Here is a 16,406-nt window from a genome sequence, read left to right as displayed (position 1 = left end):
ACCCAGGACAAATGTTTAACGAACGACACCGAGAGAGTTACAAAACAACTTGTATAAAATTTTATTTTGTTTCAAACTTTGACTATGATTTTAAATTTTTACAAGGCAAAAGAATCTAGAGACATACACAAAAGGATTAAGACTACTGATCTCACAGACGCAGTATTTTTAGGTCATGTTAACCTATTCTTTTTTGTACTCAATCGTATTTTTCTTTTTCTACCACATGGAGGTAACAGCATTTCCCAAACTGCTCTATGGCACAGTGGGGTCATGAAAAGAGCCCACGGTAAAGTGACTTGGATGAATGTGGGTTATTATCCCCCACCACACGCCCCGGCAACTCTTCAACACAGTCTGCTAAAGGTTCTGGGAAGTCCTGCAGCAAGGAAACCCGCCTGACAGCATTTCCCAAACGTAGGCAACTGATAGACCCCTCTTAGCAAGCGACACCTACCCATGTAACATCCTTAGGCAAACACCGCGTGAGAGATCATCCGATACAACAATGTGAAGAGGGGCCTGCAGCCATCCTTTACCGTGACGGTTAGGAGTCACCACGTCACTGGGGTGCCTGGGTGGCTCAGTTGGTTAAGCGTCCGACTGCGGCTCAGGTTGTGGTCTCGCGGTTCGCGGGTTCGAGCCCCACATCGGGTTCTGTGCTGACAGCTTGGGAGCCTGCTTTGGATTCTGTGTCTCCCTCTCTCGCGAGCGCATGCTCTCTCTCTGCCCCTACCCTGCTCACACACTGTCCACACTGTCTCTCTCTCTCTCTCAAAAATAAAGGTAACAAAAAAAAAGTCACATCACCATTATTTAGCATGGATGACCTCTAGGACACAAGACATACAAATCCAATCAAGAACATTTGAGGGCCATTAAAAAAAAATTTTTTTTAAAAAGGGGCTCCTGGGTGCTTCAGTCGGTTGAGCGTCGGACCTCGGCTCAGGTCATGACCTCACAGTCTTGGGAGTTCGAGCCCTGAGTCAGGCTCTGCGCTGGCTGCTTGGGATTCTCTCCCTCTCTCTCTCCCCACCCCCACTCACACTCTGTCTCTGTCAAAATAAATATATAAACTTAAAAAAAAAAAAAGAGTATCTGGGGGCTATGGAAACCACCTTTTTTACATTTGCTTCAGCAAAATACCTCTACAAGGAGTAAATTTAATTTGTATACATTTTAGAACCTGGACAATTCAAGGAATGGTTTTATTTTATTTTTTTAAGTTTATTTATTTATTTTGAGAGAGAGACAGAGCAAGCATGAGCGGCAGAGGGATAGAGGGAAGCCCAAGCAGGTTCTGCCCCATCCGCACGGAGCCCGACACAGGCTCAAAATCATGGACCGTGAGACCATAACCCGGGACAAAATCAAGAGTTGGACACTCAACCCACTGAGCCGCCCAGACGCCCCCCCTAAATGGCAATTCTTAAGTACAATTTTCTTTGATGAAAAACATAAAGCGTTATTTGACCACAAGTCATTCCTTTAAATGATGCACGTTATCAGTTAGTTTCTCTGAATGGGGTGACCGGCACACACGGGCAGTTCTTGGTGGGGCGGACACACAGCTGCTGGCAGAAGGCTCACCGCGCGGGTCGTGCCTCTCCGCCCCCCCTCCCCCCCCCCCCCCCGCAACCCCCGCCCCCGCCCCCGCCCCCCCCCTGCAGTGCTAACACCCGGCCACCAGGGGGCCTTGCTGGCCCACGTCTCCCCTCTTCTGCTCCCTTCCTTTCCAAGATCACAATGAACAGGCCGCATTCCCTCTTGTCCCTCTCACAGGTCAGATCACTTCCAAGTCAAGTCACCCTCTTCAGTCCAGCTGTGAACCAGGAGTGACTGATCACGGCTGATGCTCCCCACAAAATCGTCTCAAGTTACTGTACTACTTCAAGACCTACTCACCACCACATCTTAAGTAGCACTTCATCAGCGGTTTATAAAATTATTAACACTGTAATGGTGTGTGTGCTGTGTTTTACTCTAAATTTGCCTGGTTTTCACTTGGGTTATGGGTTAGACAGGTTTCTGGCGATCACTTTTAGAGTTTGAACAGTTTAAAACAAAGTTTCTGGGGGAAATGCAATGTGAGTTCTAACTTCAATTCCTAACAGACGGATATGAATTGCCTTTTCAAGTCATCTGGGCATCAGAAATGGGTCCCAGGAAACAATGCGTCAAGTCAAAGCTAGGACAGGGCGCCCGGGCAGCTCGGTCGGTTAAGCATCTTGACTTCGGCTCAAATCACGATCTCGCAGTTGGTGAGTTCAAGCCCCGCGTCAGGCTCTGTGCTGACAGCTCCGAGCCTGGGGCCTGCTTCGAATTCTGTGTCTCCCTCTCTGCCCCTCCCCTGCTCATGCTCTGTCTTTCTCCCTCTTCGCTCTCAAAAATAAACATTTAAAAAAAAATTTTTTTTTAACTCAAAGCTAGGTTAATGCAGTTGACAAACGGTCACTAGAAGTCAGTACAGAGCTGAGGTGGTCAAGAAGCTTCAGCTCAGAGGGACTTCACTGTACCCAGGCAATTGAACATGAGAATAAAGAAATAAAATGTGCCTGAACATTCAGGAGATAAGATCTCCATCTGACCGGATCTGAACATGGACTAACTTTTGTTAGCCACTGCTGAGGGCTTCTCTGTTGCTGGGGCTCCATCGCTGCCCAGTGCACCAGCCTGCCTCAATCTGCCTGCCTATACTTGGATTTCCAAAAGATAAGAAGGTACAGGCAGGACTGGGGCGCCTGGGTGGCTCCATCAGTTAAGCATCCAACTTCGGCTCACAGTTCATGAGTTCGAGCCCTGCATCAGGCTCTGTGCTGACAGCTCAGAGCCTGGAGCCTGCTTTGGATTCTACGTCTCCCTCTCTCTGCCCCTCCCCCACTCGCTCTCTGTCTCTCAAAAAAAAAGGTACAGTCAGGACTGCTCTGTTCCAAGTCAAGGATTTTACCCCAAATCCCTATCTGCTCTCCTATACCAATGAGCTGAGTTACCAGATAAAAGAAAGAAACTTCAGGAAACCCTTCTAGCCTTCATCCTTCAGTCCTAAATCACCAAAGCCTGGCCAAAGTGGCCCATATTTGCTTTCTCACTGCCCCTGGCTTCATTCTGTCCATCAGCACTGAAAACCATGTAAACACACACTTAATAGGAAAAGAAAAAAATGCAACAGAGACATACTTGCCTTATGCATTACTTTTTCAAAGTAAATATATGCTAATAATCACCTATCTAAAACATGTCCTCAAACAAATATTAATGTTGTGGTTGTTACTAATTAAAGTCACCATCAAGGGGAAAGGGAAGAGGTTGTGATATTATCCACTGGTACATGTTCCTCCAGTGAGAAAAGGTTTAAAAACGACGAAGTTCATATAAAAAAAAAAGCATTTGAATCACTTTCTATTCTGGGTTTTGTATGTTTAGATGCTTATTAGTTGCACCTCTTAATTAAACAAGAAAATGTTTCTTATGCTTGGGCATGGACCTTTTAAAACTCCTGTCAAATGCAAATGCTTCATTCAAGAACCTTGAGCGGGTATTAAAGGATATCTTACAAACAACTCAGAAGCAAGATCAAAAACGTTGCCAATTCAGGGCTTTATAACACACACTGGGGATTATCGAGGTACCCTGCCATTATCACAGAGCTAGTGACTGAGGTGCTCCTGTACCAGAATGGCTGCTGCCCACCTTTTAATCCCCGCCCTGTCCCTTTAATAACTGCAGCCCCAGTGAGTCCAGCCTAGAAGAAAATGCAATTCAGGCTAGTGCATTTTGCTACTTATTAGCCACTCTGATAAACGTTTGGAAAGCGTAGCAAAAAAAAAAAAAAAAAAAGATTAGGGATTATCCAAGAATTTTAATTATTTCTGTAGTCCTCGTTACTGATTCCCTAAGTAATAGGAAACTGGCATGAATTAGTCAAGGCGTTTTAAAAGTAAACGTAATCTGCTGACGCCAAGGCTTTAATCCCCCAAAACAAAATTGACCCTATTCCTCAATTAGCTTCTACCTCTGATCTGCGGACACTATTGTAATTCAAGTATACTCGGCTTCTACCAGGTGATCAGGAGAGAAGAGGGTAACCCCCCACGCTGAGGCCACCAGAGAACACAAGTCTTGCCTTGAGGAGGTGGGGGGGGGGGGTGTGTGTGTGCTGGGAAGGACAGGGGTTGGGAGTGGGGGGGAGGGGGAGTGCTGCTGAGGAGAGCAGGGCATCAGCTGGTTCATCTGAGAATGTCCAGAGGACCAAGGGCTCTGGTGAAAACCTCAGGGCCAGGCCCACGTTCTGAATATTAATACCCTGCCCTGTAAGTCTATCAATATTCAAGACAGTGTCCTGGGTTTGCTGGGCCCCATGTTGGTTTAATGCTCTTTGTCGTCTTGAAATTATTAGTAAGTTTTGAGCAAAGGGACCCACACTTTGATTTTGCACTTGGCCCCACGTATCACGCAGCTGGTCCTCTCCGTATTCATCACTAACTACATCTGAAAATATGCAACATCAAATGTGACTGGATTCTGCATTTCAGAGGGAATAAATTATGTCCTTTAAAAGTCACTTAATAGACAACTTCACACAAATCATTCTCGAGTTTTACATATCTTCAATTTAAGTTTATGACACTCAATTTTTTTCTTGGTGATCCTTAACATCAAGCTACTGTATAATCTGAGAAGAAAAAATTCCAGGATTATGAAGAGCTCAGAACAAATGTGTGTTACACTCTGGTCTTCAACAGAGATGCCAATCTTATCTACTAAGTTTTAAAATTCACTTTGAATCTAAAGACAGAGATTTCTAAGTGCTTCATACCATTAAAGACTGGATAAATAACAAAAAGTTACTTAAATAAAACCAAAGGACCAGACAAAGTAATTTACTTCAACAAAGCCTATTTTTAAGCCAATGAGAAGAACAAAAATGTAATGAATGAAGAAACATCATATTCTTTTTAAGTTTTTTTTTTTTTTTTTTTTTGAGAGTGAGAGAGAGAGAGAGAGAGAGAGAGAGCAAGCACGCACCAGTGGGGTAGGTAGGGGCAGTGAGGGGCAGAGAGAGAGAATCCCAAGCAGGCTCCATGCTGTCAGCACACAGCCCAATGCGGGGCTCGAACTCACAAACCGTGAGATCGGGACCTGAGCCAAAAAAACAAGAGTTGGATGCCTAACCGACTGAGCCACCGGGCGCCCCAAGAAGCATCATATCCTAAACTAGTTGGTTAAGAATTCTAGCGTTTCGTCCGGTTGCTTTCAGAGAGTGCAACCCTTCTCCTGGAACCTGGGGACTCCCCCTGCTTGTCCCCCAGCCATGGGGTCTGTACCGTAGGAGCTCATTCCTCAGATCACAGCCAGAAATCAGGGCCTGGGGTGGGATGCAGGCTGCAGAAGGGCTCAGCCTTTCTTTTTTTTTCAACGTTTATTTATTTTTGGGACAGAGAGAGACAGAGCATGAACGGGGGAGGGGCAGAGAGAGAGGGAGACACAGAATCGGAAACAGGCTCCAGGCTCCGAGCCATCAGCCCAGAGCCCGACGCGGGGCTCGAACTCCCGGACCTCGAGATCGTGACCTGGCTGAAGTCGCTTAACCGACTGCGCCACCCAGGCGCCCCGGGCTCAGCCTTTCTTAAAGTGAGCAGTGGTGAAAACGAAGCTGCAGGGCCGGACGTGACAGAAACCTGAAGGGTTGGTAAACTCCAGACCTAAGGAAAGCTGACTCAAGTCTTTACACCGTAAGGAAAGCATTGCTTTTGTGCTAGCAGGTGCCCACGCTGAGTGATCAAATGTCAGGGAAGTGCGGGAAACATCTGTGTTTACAGGGAAGGTGGTGTAGGGGGCACCTTTCAACGCTGGAAACGATATGGGAGACGATGGTGGAGGAAGAACTGGTTGGATGAAATGCCAGTTATCACTAGAGCAGAAAACATCAGCAACTTAAAACTCTGCTAAGAAAACTTAGACAACTGTGAAATATGTATCTGATTAGGAAAAAAAAGCTCCCAGGAGTGATTACCGAGGTCAAGAGTGAGTGTAAGACGGTGTGGCCACTTTGGGAACCGTTCCGCGGCTCCCCAAAACGTTGAACGGGGTCACCACACAACCCGGCAATTCCACTCTTCGGCGTACACCCAGGAGAACGGAAAACGTACGTCCACACAAAGCCTGTGCACAAAGGTTCACAGCAGCATTACTCACTGTAGCCACAAAATGGAAAAACCACCCAAATGTCCATCAACTGATGAACAGACAGACAAAACGTGGTATCCATACAAAGAAATATTGTCTTAGTCCGTTTCAGCTGCCAAAACAAAATGCCATAGACGGGGTGGCTTAGAAACCACAGAAACGTCTCTCACAGATCTGGAGGCTGGGAAGTCCGAGGTCCAGGTGCCAGCATGTAAGTTCTGGTGAGATCCCTCCTCCGGTTTGCAGATGGCCATCTTCTCACGGTGTCCTCACTCGGTGGGAGCGGCAAGGGGAGCCCTCTGGCTTCTCTGAGGAACTCATCCCACTCACGAGGGCCCTACCCTCATGCCCTAATCACCTCTCGAAAGCCCCATCTCCAAGTACCATGATCCCGGGGATCAGGTTTCAACATATGGATCCCGGAGGGACACAAACCTAGGGCAAACGTGATTCAGCCATAAAAAGGAATGAAGTTCTGGTTCCTGCTACAACATGGGTGAACCTTGAAAATACCAAGTGAAAGGAGCTCTTTACAAATAGGCCACGTGGTGTATGATTCCAGTGATATGACATGTCCAGAAGAGGCCGATCCACAGAGACAGAAAGTAGATTAGTGGTGACCAGGAGCTGGGGGGAAGGGCAACTCAGAGTGACAGCTGAGGACCATGGGGTTCCTCTTCGGGATGACAAAAATGTCTGAAAATAGGGTGCCTGGCTGGCTCAGTCTGTAAACATGCAACTTCTGATCTCAGGGTCATGAGTTCGAGCTCCACGTTGGGTATAGAGATTACTTTAAAAAAAAAAAAAAAGGTTCCAAAATTAGTGGTGATGGTTACACAGTTTTGTGAATACACCAAAATCACTGAAATGTGTGCTTTAAAAGGGTGAATGTTGGGGTGTCTGGGTGGCTTAGTCAGCTAAACACCAGACTCTTGATTTTGGCTCAGGTCACGATCTCATGGTTGGTGAGTTCGAGCCCCACGATGGCTCCACACTGACAGCACAGAGCCTGCTTGGGATTCTCTGTCTCCCTCTCTCTCTCTCCTTCTCCCAAACTCGCACTCTCTCTCTCTCTCAAAATAAATATACTTTTTTTTTTTTTAAAAAGGGTGAATTTTATGGAATGTGAATTGCTTTTCAATAAAGCCGTTTAAAAATTTAAAAAAGAAGGATGCCCGGCTGGCTCAGTTGGTAGAGGGTCCAACTCCTGGTCTCAGCATTGTGAGTTTGAGCCCCACGTTGACTGTAGAGATGACTTAAAAATAAAAATCTTAAGGGGTACCTGGGGTGGCTCAGTTGGTTAAGCGTCCAACTTTGGCTCAGGGCATGATCGCTCAGTTCATGAGTTCGAGCTGTGCATCGGGCTCTCTGCTGTCAGGGAGGAGCCTGCTTCAGATCCTCTGTCCCCCTTTCTCTCTGCTCCTCCCTTGCTTGTGTGCCCATGCTCACACACACAAACACATACACACATATGCACATGCACACTCTCTCTCTTTCTCGCTCTCAAAAATAAATAAATATCTTAAAAAAAAAAAGATTCTTTAAAAAAAAATGTTTTTAAGGGATGAAGGAAAGAAAAGAAAGTCTTCTGCTGTACTAAACAGTGATTTTAAGAAAATACAGATCAAGGCAGACTTGAAAAGTAGCAGACTCTGAAGCTGTTGTCACAAGAGACTCAGACGAGTCCAAAAGAGACTAGAAGAGAATTCTCACGTCTGACCTCAGGTAAAAGAGGCAAATACGATTCCTCCTTTACCAGCTATTTACTGGGGTTCTGGAACAGGAGATGCGTTTCATAGGGTTTTGTTCTAAGTTCAGTTACTGTGAAGTAAATGATTTTGCACCTAAAACTTTAAAAATGAAAAAGCCTTAGCAACACATCTTACGAGAAACTTGAATCTAAAATAATATCATTCTACAGCTAAGCAAGAAAATGAACAAAAAATATGCCTAAAACACAGAGGAGAGCGGACCTACCAAATCAGGGACAAACAGGAGGAACTGTTTGGATGACTCAGTCGGTTAAGTGTCCAACTTCGGCTCATCAGGTCATGATCTAGGGGTTCAGGAGTTCAAGCCCCACGTCGGGCTCTATGCTGACAGCTCAGAGCCTGGAGCCTGCTTAGGATTCTGTCTCCCTCGCTCTCTGCCCCTCCCCCACTTGTGCTCTGCCTCTGTCTCTCTCTCTCTCTCTCTCTCTCACAAAAGTAAATAACATTAAAAAACAAAAATTAGGGATAAACAAATGCAGTATCCCAATTCCTAGGTGGTGGTGGCTCCACGAAAAAACAGGCAAGGTACATCAGCCTGACAGCAAGCAGGTGAAGGTCACAGTTCAAGGGTTCCCGTCTCCGGCCTTTGCAAAGTCTCTGCCGGTTATCAAAATACCACTTTTGCTTTGTTTTTCTTGGTCAGTCAGATTCCCACCCGTCCTGAACCCGTATTTCTGAAGCTCTACCACAATATGTATTTTGTAACGAAATCGATCACCTTGAATCCTACTTAGAAAAGACGGAACATATCTTCAAATATCTCTGATCTAACCAAATGAAGACCACAGAAAAAACAAGGTGTATTTTTTTAAAAAGCGTAATGATCCCAAACCTCAATTACCGGAATATGTGAAAAATAGACTCTCAGTGATTTTCAGGATATTCAGACCTATTTCGTTTCAACTTTTAAACAAAAACTTTACCACCACCTCCCCGCCCCCCTCCCCGGCCGAAATGATATTTTCCTGCCTCAGAAAGCAATAATAAAAATAATTCAATCTTTTTTAAAAAAATGTCTTAAAACTTTAACATCCTCACTTGAAACACTAAGAGTTGGTCTAAAAGCATTTTGCAGTCAGAAGAGGGACTCTAGTTAACTGAAGGTTCCAGTTAACTGAGTTAAAGCTCTTAAACTGGCATCCTTCCAGAATTATTAATTTTATCATTTCTTTAGCAATTACAGGGCTCCTGTGTGAAACAAATGACCTTTACTCCCGCAAATACAAACGTGAGATTAAGTATAATATTGAAGTCTATACTCAAATGACTTTTCCTCAAAGTTGGTTCTGAAAAACAAGGTAATAAAAGAAGAAACCATTTTCCAAAAAAAGCAGAGAATTACAGTATTTTTAAGAAGTAGGCTCAAAGTGGTAGCCACAAAGCTACAGCCTTCAAGAGCTGCTACAGATTTTTACGATCTAATATCTCCAACACTGCAATCAACAGGTCGCTGAAAAAATTACCTATTAATCAATTTCTATGCCCACATTGCAGAATTTAAGTTTGTTTTATACTCTGTAATGCCTCTTTCAGTATGTAACATTTATCTGTCAGATGAAAAAAGACAGGACATAAAAGTCCTATGCTGTTGGGGCGCCTGGGTGGCTCAGTCGGTTAAGCGTCCGACTTCAACTCAGGTCACGATCTCGCGGTCTGTGAGTTCAAGCCCCGCGTCGGGCTCTGGGCTGATGGCTCGGAGCCTGGAGCCTGCTTCGCATTCTGTGTCTCCCTCTCTCTCTGCCCCTCCCCCGTTCATGCTCTGTCTCTATCTCAAAAATAAAAAAAAATAAATGTTAAAAAAAAAAAGTCCTATGCTGTCAAAACGGACAGGTGTCCGTCCATTCAATCACTCAACAAATACTGAGTACCTACGGGTACTGTGTGGGGGTGACAGGATTCACAAACACACAAAACACACCAAACACCTGTCCATCTTGGAAGGGCCAATGTCCTAGTGAGGGGAGCCAGACAATAAACAAAATAGAGGGGTAGAATGGGGTTAAGTGCTACAGAAAGAGAAAAAAAAAAAAAAATGAGGCAGGGAAGGGAGGATTCAGGGGTTCACAGAGAGATGTCATTTCACACATGAAGGTGGGGACAGGCCTCACTGAGAAGTCTGTGTACAAACCGGAAAATAACAATAAATATTATTTCTTTGGCTTTGAAATGCAGTCCACAATAGCATTTTTTATTTTTTTATTTTATTTTTTATTTTTTTATTTTTTTTTTAACGTTTATTTATTTTTGAGACAGGGAGAGACAGAACATGAACAGGGGAGGGTCAGAGAGAGGGAGACACAGAATCTGAAGCAGGCTCCAGGCTCTGAGCTGTCAGCACAGAGCCCGACGTGGGGCTAGAACTCACGGACTGTGAGATCATGACCTGAGCTGAAGTCGGCCGCCCAACCAACTGAGCCACCCAGGCACCCCAACAATAGCATTTTTAAAGAATACTCCTGGGGCTCCTGGGTGGCTCAGTTGGTCAAGCATCTGACTTCAGCTCAGGTCACGATCTCATAGTTCAATGGGTTCGAGCCCCACATCTGCTTGGGATTCTGTGTCTTCCTCTCTCTGCCCTTCCCCTGCTCATGCTCTGTCTCTCTCTCTCTCTGTCTCAAAAATAAATAAACATTATAAAAAAGAAAATTTTCCTAAGCTTTCTATAGTCTCTATTTCAACTTATTTCCTAATTATTGATTGACTGCCTGGAGAGAAAGCAAGCAGCCTAGGGCATGCCAAGGATATGCCTGATATTTTGATTTACTCTATGTTTTTTAAAAACTACAGCTACAAATCAAAATCTGGACTTCTCTATTAAACAACTAATTAATAGTCAAAATGCAGTTTCTATTACAAACCCTAACATTCTCTCCGGGAATTTATACTGGTATTTACCCCATTAATAACTATTAGAGTATGACCGGAAGCTCATATCAGCTCTCTTATAGCAATAAAAAAAGTCAGCTATTTGGGGCGCCTGCGTGGCTCAGTTGGTTGAGCATCTGACTTCAGCTCAGGTCATGATCTCAAGGTTCATGGGTTTGAGCCCTGTGTTGGGCTCTCTGCGGTCAGCATGGAGAGGTCAGCTTGGGATCCTCTGTCCCCCCCTCTCTCTCTCTGCCCCTCCATACTCTCTCTCTCTCTCTCTCTCAAAAATAAACCTTTAAAAAAACTACAGAAATTGTTTACAAAGTCAGGTATTAGTTGAAATGATCACCTTTAAATAAAATGAACCCACAGAAAGTGTCTCCACAAACATATGTAACCCCTCAAAATGAGATCATTTTATTAGCATTTCTTGTAGCATTCACAACATTTTTTACCTAGCAGGCTTGGGGGGGGGGGGGGTGGAGGGGGGGAGGGAAGCAACAAAATAACTGATGTTCAAAATGTGTTTTTATTTTGAAGACTAATTATTCTTAAGTACTATAAATGCACCAGAAAAGCTTAGAAAGTTAGCAATTTACAAAGGACTCAGCCCTCAACACATCTTTCAGGTAAGATTTCCACCATCATGAATATTTGATAGTTGAAATTTCTATTTGTTAAGTATCCAAGTAATTCAATAATGAACAGCAAATGGAGATGAATGGACAAACGGGAAAATATGGATTTTAACAAGAAATGCTATCACCGACTAAACTAAATACATTTGAGCGGTTCCCAAAATACCCAATCCAAGCACATATTTTTGAAATGTGTGGGTTTTCCCCAAGAGAAGCAGAACTTTGACATTTTCTCTTGGATATATTAGACTTTCAGACCTCCATTCCACATCTGGAAAGAACACTTCAAACTCAGCTTGATACAACTTTTAAAAATCAAACTGAGAGCCATCAGATAGTGACTAAGACTTGACTATGTCCGTCAACACAATGTTAGAAATGAACTGAAAGAAGTATTCAAAGTTCATTATCATCCTCGATGTGAAGAAAGGATCATGGGACAAAAGATGCATTTGCCTCTTCTGCCCTTTAATTTGTGAACACCATACTTCTCTCCATATGTCATGCCGAGAAAGAGAAAATGACGATTTTTTTTTTTAAAGACTGCTAGTATGAAACACGACCGTTTCATCTAGCCTATCAGCCCTCTCCTCCCCCCCCCCAGAAGATTTATTAAAAATTTAAAAATCGAAAGAATAGATCCAAGGACTCTATAGACGACACCTAGATTACTTTGCTCCAAGGCCACGGAAAATGTTTACGATTCCGAGATCCATTCGGAAGCACGTATCTGCAATGCGTAAGCTTTTCGCTGGCAAGATCAGTCAATATCAGAGAGCGCGTACTGTTTAAAAGGTTAAGTGGATGAAGGTTAAAACAACAACGATCAATTCACTAAAAAATACATATATATTTATATATATATTTATATTTTTTTTCTTTTCTTTTTTTTTTTTTTTTTTTTGCCAAGTAACCATCACATAATTTCGGCCCTGAGGAATCCGAGAGGGGTTTCCGTTGAGGACACGTAAGCCCTCGCACGATCTAAATTACCGTCAGGAAACCTGCACCCAGGTGTCGGGAGCGGAGGAGACGCGGGTTTCTAACGCCGGGTGCGACGGCGATCGTACACCTCAATCACAACTGCACCTTTGGGCAAAACGTGGGAGGGAAGCGAGAAGTTTCAGCCTCTGCTCGTCTGAAAACAGACAAGGTTTAAAGGACCCCGGGGAGGGGGGAGGCGGAAAGGGGCGAGGATGCGGCGTCCGCGGTGCAGCGGCCGGGAAGCGGGATCCGGGAAAGGGATGCGGAGGAGTGGGCTCTTATGTAAGCGCACACCGAAACCTGTGCGTGCGCCCCCAGCCCGGTGCACGTCCGAGCACACGACACACGTACGCGGCCTCTCGCCGGGCTGCACCCCCGCCTGCGGGCGCCGCGGGGGAAGGGGGGGACCGACCCTCGGGCCCGCCGGCACGTCCCCCCCCCCACCCCCAGACCCGCGCGGCCGCCGCCCGGGGCCCGAGCCCGGCTTCCCCGCCCCGGGCCCGCCGCTTACCTCGCGTGGCCCAGACCCCGCCGCCGCTCAGCAGCCCGGCCAGCAGCAGCCAGGCGGCCGGGGCCGGCGCGAGCGCAGGGCGGCGCAGCATCGCTCGGGCTCCCGGCGCCGCGGCCGGCTCGAGGCGGGAGCGGCAGGCAGGCGTGCGGGGCGCCGAGCGGGGCTCTCGCGGCCCGGGGCCGGCTGCTTCGCGCGGCGGAGAGCTCCGGGATCCGACGAGCCGCCGCCGCGACGCTGGGCCGCGCGCTCGGGCCGCGGGCGCCCTCCCCTCCGCCGAGGCAGCGCTTGGCTGGAGGCGGCGGCAGCAACTAAGATGGCGGCGGCGCGCTCTCACGGGTCCGGCGAGGGTACCGGCGGGGGCGGGGTGGCGGCGGGAGGGGAGCGCGCGCGCGCGCGCGGGAGAGGCGGGGGCGGGGCGCGCACCTCGAACCGCCGACGGAGCCCGGAGCGCGCGCCCGCGGGGCCGCGCCCGGGGAAGGGGTGGCGGCGGGGGGTGGGGGGTTGTCTCCCGGGCGGCTCCGGAGAGTCTGGGGGGGGGGGGGGGGCTGCGCCCCCTGCCCCCGCTGCGGCCGAGAGCATCAACCCCTCGCCCCCCCCCCCCCCACTCGCCACGAGTTCCCCCCACGCCGGCTCCGGAGCCAAGCGAGCCGGCCTTTCAACCCTCCGCACCCCCAGCCCCAGGGAGTGCAGACCCCGCTGGGGGGGGGGGGGTGGTGTGCAGCCCGCCGCCCCTGAGCGCCAACACGTTGAGTCACTTTGGGCAAAGCGCGTCGCCTCCCAGAGTCCCGGTGTCCTCCTCTTCTGCCCCCGTGGAGGTGGTGAGAGGGAGCCTGCGGGGTCGGGAAAGGTTTTCAAGGAGATCGAGGTCAGCGAACCGCACTTTGGAAACAGCCCAAGACTGCGCAGCACGTGCTGCGAAGGTTCAGCCCTAGGAGGGGGCATTCACTGCCCCCAGGGAGTCCGCCCTGAATTTGTAACTCAAGATTCCTTTATTTGCCGAAGAAATGTGTGATGATGGATGATCTTCGTGTGACGCCAGTGGTCCCTTAGAAATGCAGACATCCAAAGGCATTAAGAAGGGTTCCTCCCAGGGGCTTGACTCGTCCCCTTTTCCTTCTGCCCTGGCGCCCCCACCTTCCCTCGGCCGCTGCGACCACCCCACACTAGAGGAAAGGACTGGAACGGCCATGGATGGGCTCCTGTGCCAGGCACTGTGCCCATTACTGGCACCATTTTGCAGGTGAGGACACAGACTGAAAGGCAAAATGACATCCGCGATTGCAGGGCAACTACGGTAAAAAGAGCAACCAGCCCTCAAGGACAAGGTGGTGACTCTAGGGAGACTCCAAGAGCAAAAAGTTAAATAACAATGAAATGTGAATTAGTCGAGACTGTGCTGGAAGGAGCTTTCAAAGGTGATTCAAACACTGTGATTGCCACAGCCGTGATAGCTGAGAGCGGCTGGCGGGCTGGTGGGCTTTGTGGAGGCCAGCGTGGGGTGGGGTACAGGAGGTGGGCCCCTTGGGGGCCAGGAGAAGTAGGAGGAGAGTGGAGGACTTACATAGGAGAGTAGCGGGGTAAAGTAGATTCTGGCCAAACCGGGAGGTGCCTTAAGTGACGGGAATACCCTGAACAACAGTGAACAGAGGCACGATGGGACCTGAGGGCAGTTGCAAAGCAATCTGTAATGGGCTACGCTCTTCCCTGTCCTTTGTCCCTCAAAAGCATCCCTTCACCAAGGCCTGCAAATTCCAACTCTCCTTCCGCCGTCACCCCCTTCCCTGGGTCCAAGAAGACCAGACTCCCCTTGGGTGGACCCCTCCCGTGGTACGTGCCCGGCCCCGACCATCTCCAGCCCTCACCTCTCCAACTCCTTCCAGCCAGCACTGCAGCATCATCCTCTCCAGGCACTGCTTTCAGGGATTCTGTTCCTGCTAGCTCCTCGTTGCCACCTTATCTGGTCCAGACAGCTCTGCCAGGCTTCCCGCTCGCTCCATCTCAGGCCCCACCCCGCCGACCTCAGGGCCTGCAGACTGTCTCAACACTGTCTGTGCTCAAGTTCATTCCTGCCCGGGACCAGCTGTGGGTAGCACGTCCTCCCCCACCTTTGCCCTAAGTCACACGTGGGCTATCTCCTGTAGGAAGTCCTCCTGACCATCAGGCCATCCCTCCCCCATCCGCACCTGCTCTGAACCAGGCAGTCCCGGGTTGATAATCGGCTACTTCGTGTGCCATTGACTAACCCACGCGTATCCTTTTCTTCTCCCCGCTGTGTTCTAGTGGAAAGGACCCAGATGGTACCATCAGACAGCACTGGACAGGAACTCTGGCTGCTTCTACTACGGATGATCTTGACAAGACGCAGAACTTTGAGTCTCTTTCCTCACCTGTGAAATGGGATAGCAATACTCATTTCCTGGAGTTGTCGGAATCAAATAACGACGCGGTTAAAGTGCGTCACAGAGCCTTGCACACAGTAGGTCTAAACGCACAGGAACCTCTTTTGCCCTCAGGCAACTTCTGAGCTGCTTGTATACAGCTGAACATACGGGAGGCACTCCATAAATACTCGGCGATGAACCAAGTGAATTGCTGCGTTCATGTTTCTATTGTGGAGATCACACCTCGGAGGATAAGAAACATACCCGGTAGGTTTCCAGGGACCTTTGAGATTTACAAAACATAAAATCAGAAAGGTATAAATCTCAGAACTATGCCTTGAGTCAATAGACTGATGCCAAGAGGGAGAACGTAACGTATTCAGTTCTATTAGAAACACAAACAAAAGCTCTTTGGTGTCTGGAATCCTGATCCCTTTATCTTCTTACCCTCACTGTCCCTTAAAGAAACAAAGAGGTAGATCAAAAGGGTCCAGCGGCAGGTGGGCAGACAGACAGCCGGCGAGCTCAGTGCAACCTGCGCATGCTGAGATTTTGCCCACGGGAGAGTTAGTCCAGCCGCAAAGCTCAGCTTGAGTGTCTTGGAAGCCAGGGAAACCGGTGAACTCAGTTTCCGGTCGGCCTGACAATAGCCTCGGCCACATTGGCACTCGTCAAAGGTCTCCGCGCGACAGATCAGTTAATCCTCAAAACGGCCCCGAGATGGGGATCGATCCAGGCTTAACAGTTAGCAGAGAGGGGCCTCTCCTGAGCTGAGCCAGCGGCCGAGAGGGCCCAGAGCCGTGGGAAACGAGGCGCCACCCGGGCTTGTCCTTTGTCGGGGTCAGACATGGCAGGATAAGGAGGTGACTTTGAGGGGCGCCTGGGTGGCTCAGTTGGTTGAGCGTCCGGCTTCTGCTCAGGTCGTGATCTCACGGTCTGTGAGTTCGAGCCCCACGTCGGGCTCTGTGCTGACGGCTCGGAGCCTGGAGCCTGCTTCGGATTCTGTGTCTCCCTCTCTCTCTGCCCCTTCCCCACTCATGCTCTGTCTCTCTCTGTCTCAGAAATA

At 48.4% G+C, this 16,406-nt stretch overlaps 1 protein-coding gene across 4 annotated transcripts in view; it reads right to left on the bottom strand.

Moving 5' to 3' along the window:
* CLSTN1 (calsyntenin 1) overlaps positions 1 to 13,288 on the bottom strand; it is an 87,773-nt gene extending 74,485 nt beyond the window's left edge. For all 4 annotated transcript variants that reach the window (XM_047871682.1, XM_047871685.1, XM_047871683.1 and 1 more), the window contains exon 1: positions 12,960 to 13,288. In XM_047871682.1, the coding sequence (XP_047727638.1) occupies positions 12,960 to 13,050 (91 nt within the window). In that variant the 5' untranslated portion in view covers positions 13,051 to 13,288. The remainder of the gene's footprint in view (positions 1 to 12,959) is intronic.
* Positions 13,289 to 16,406: the final 3,118 nt, after the last annotated feature.

The sequence above is a fragment of the Prionailurus viverrinus genome, chromosome C1, assembly GCF_022837055.1.
Source record: "Prionailurus viverrinus isolate Anna chromosome C1, UM_Priviv_1.0, whole genome shotgun sequence".
Taxonomy (NCBI): domain Eukaryota; kingdom Metazoa; phylum Chordata; class Mammalia; order Carnivora; family Felidae; genus Prionailurus; species Prionailurus viverrinus.
The sequence above is the reverse complement of the archived record's forward strand: the minus strand, read 5'-3'. Positions and strand labels throughout refer to the sequence as shown.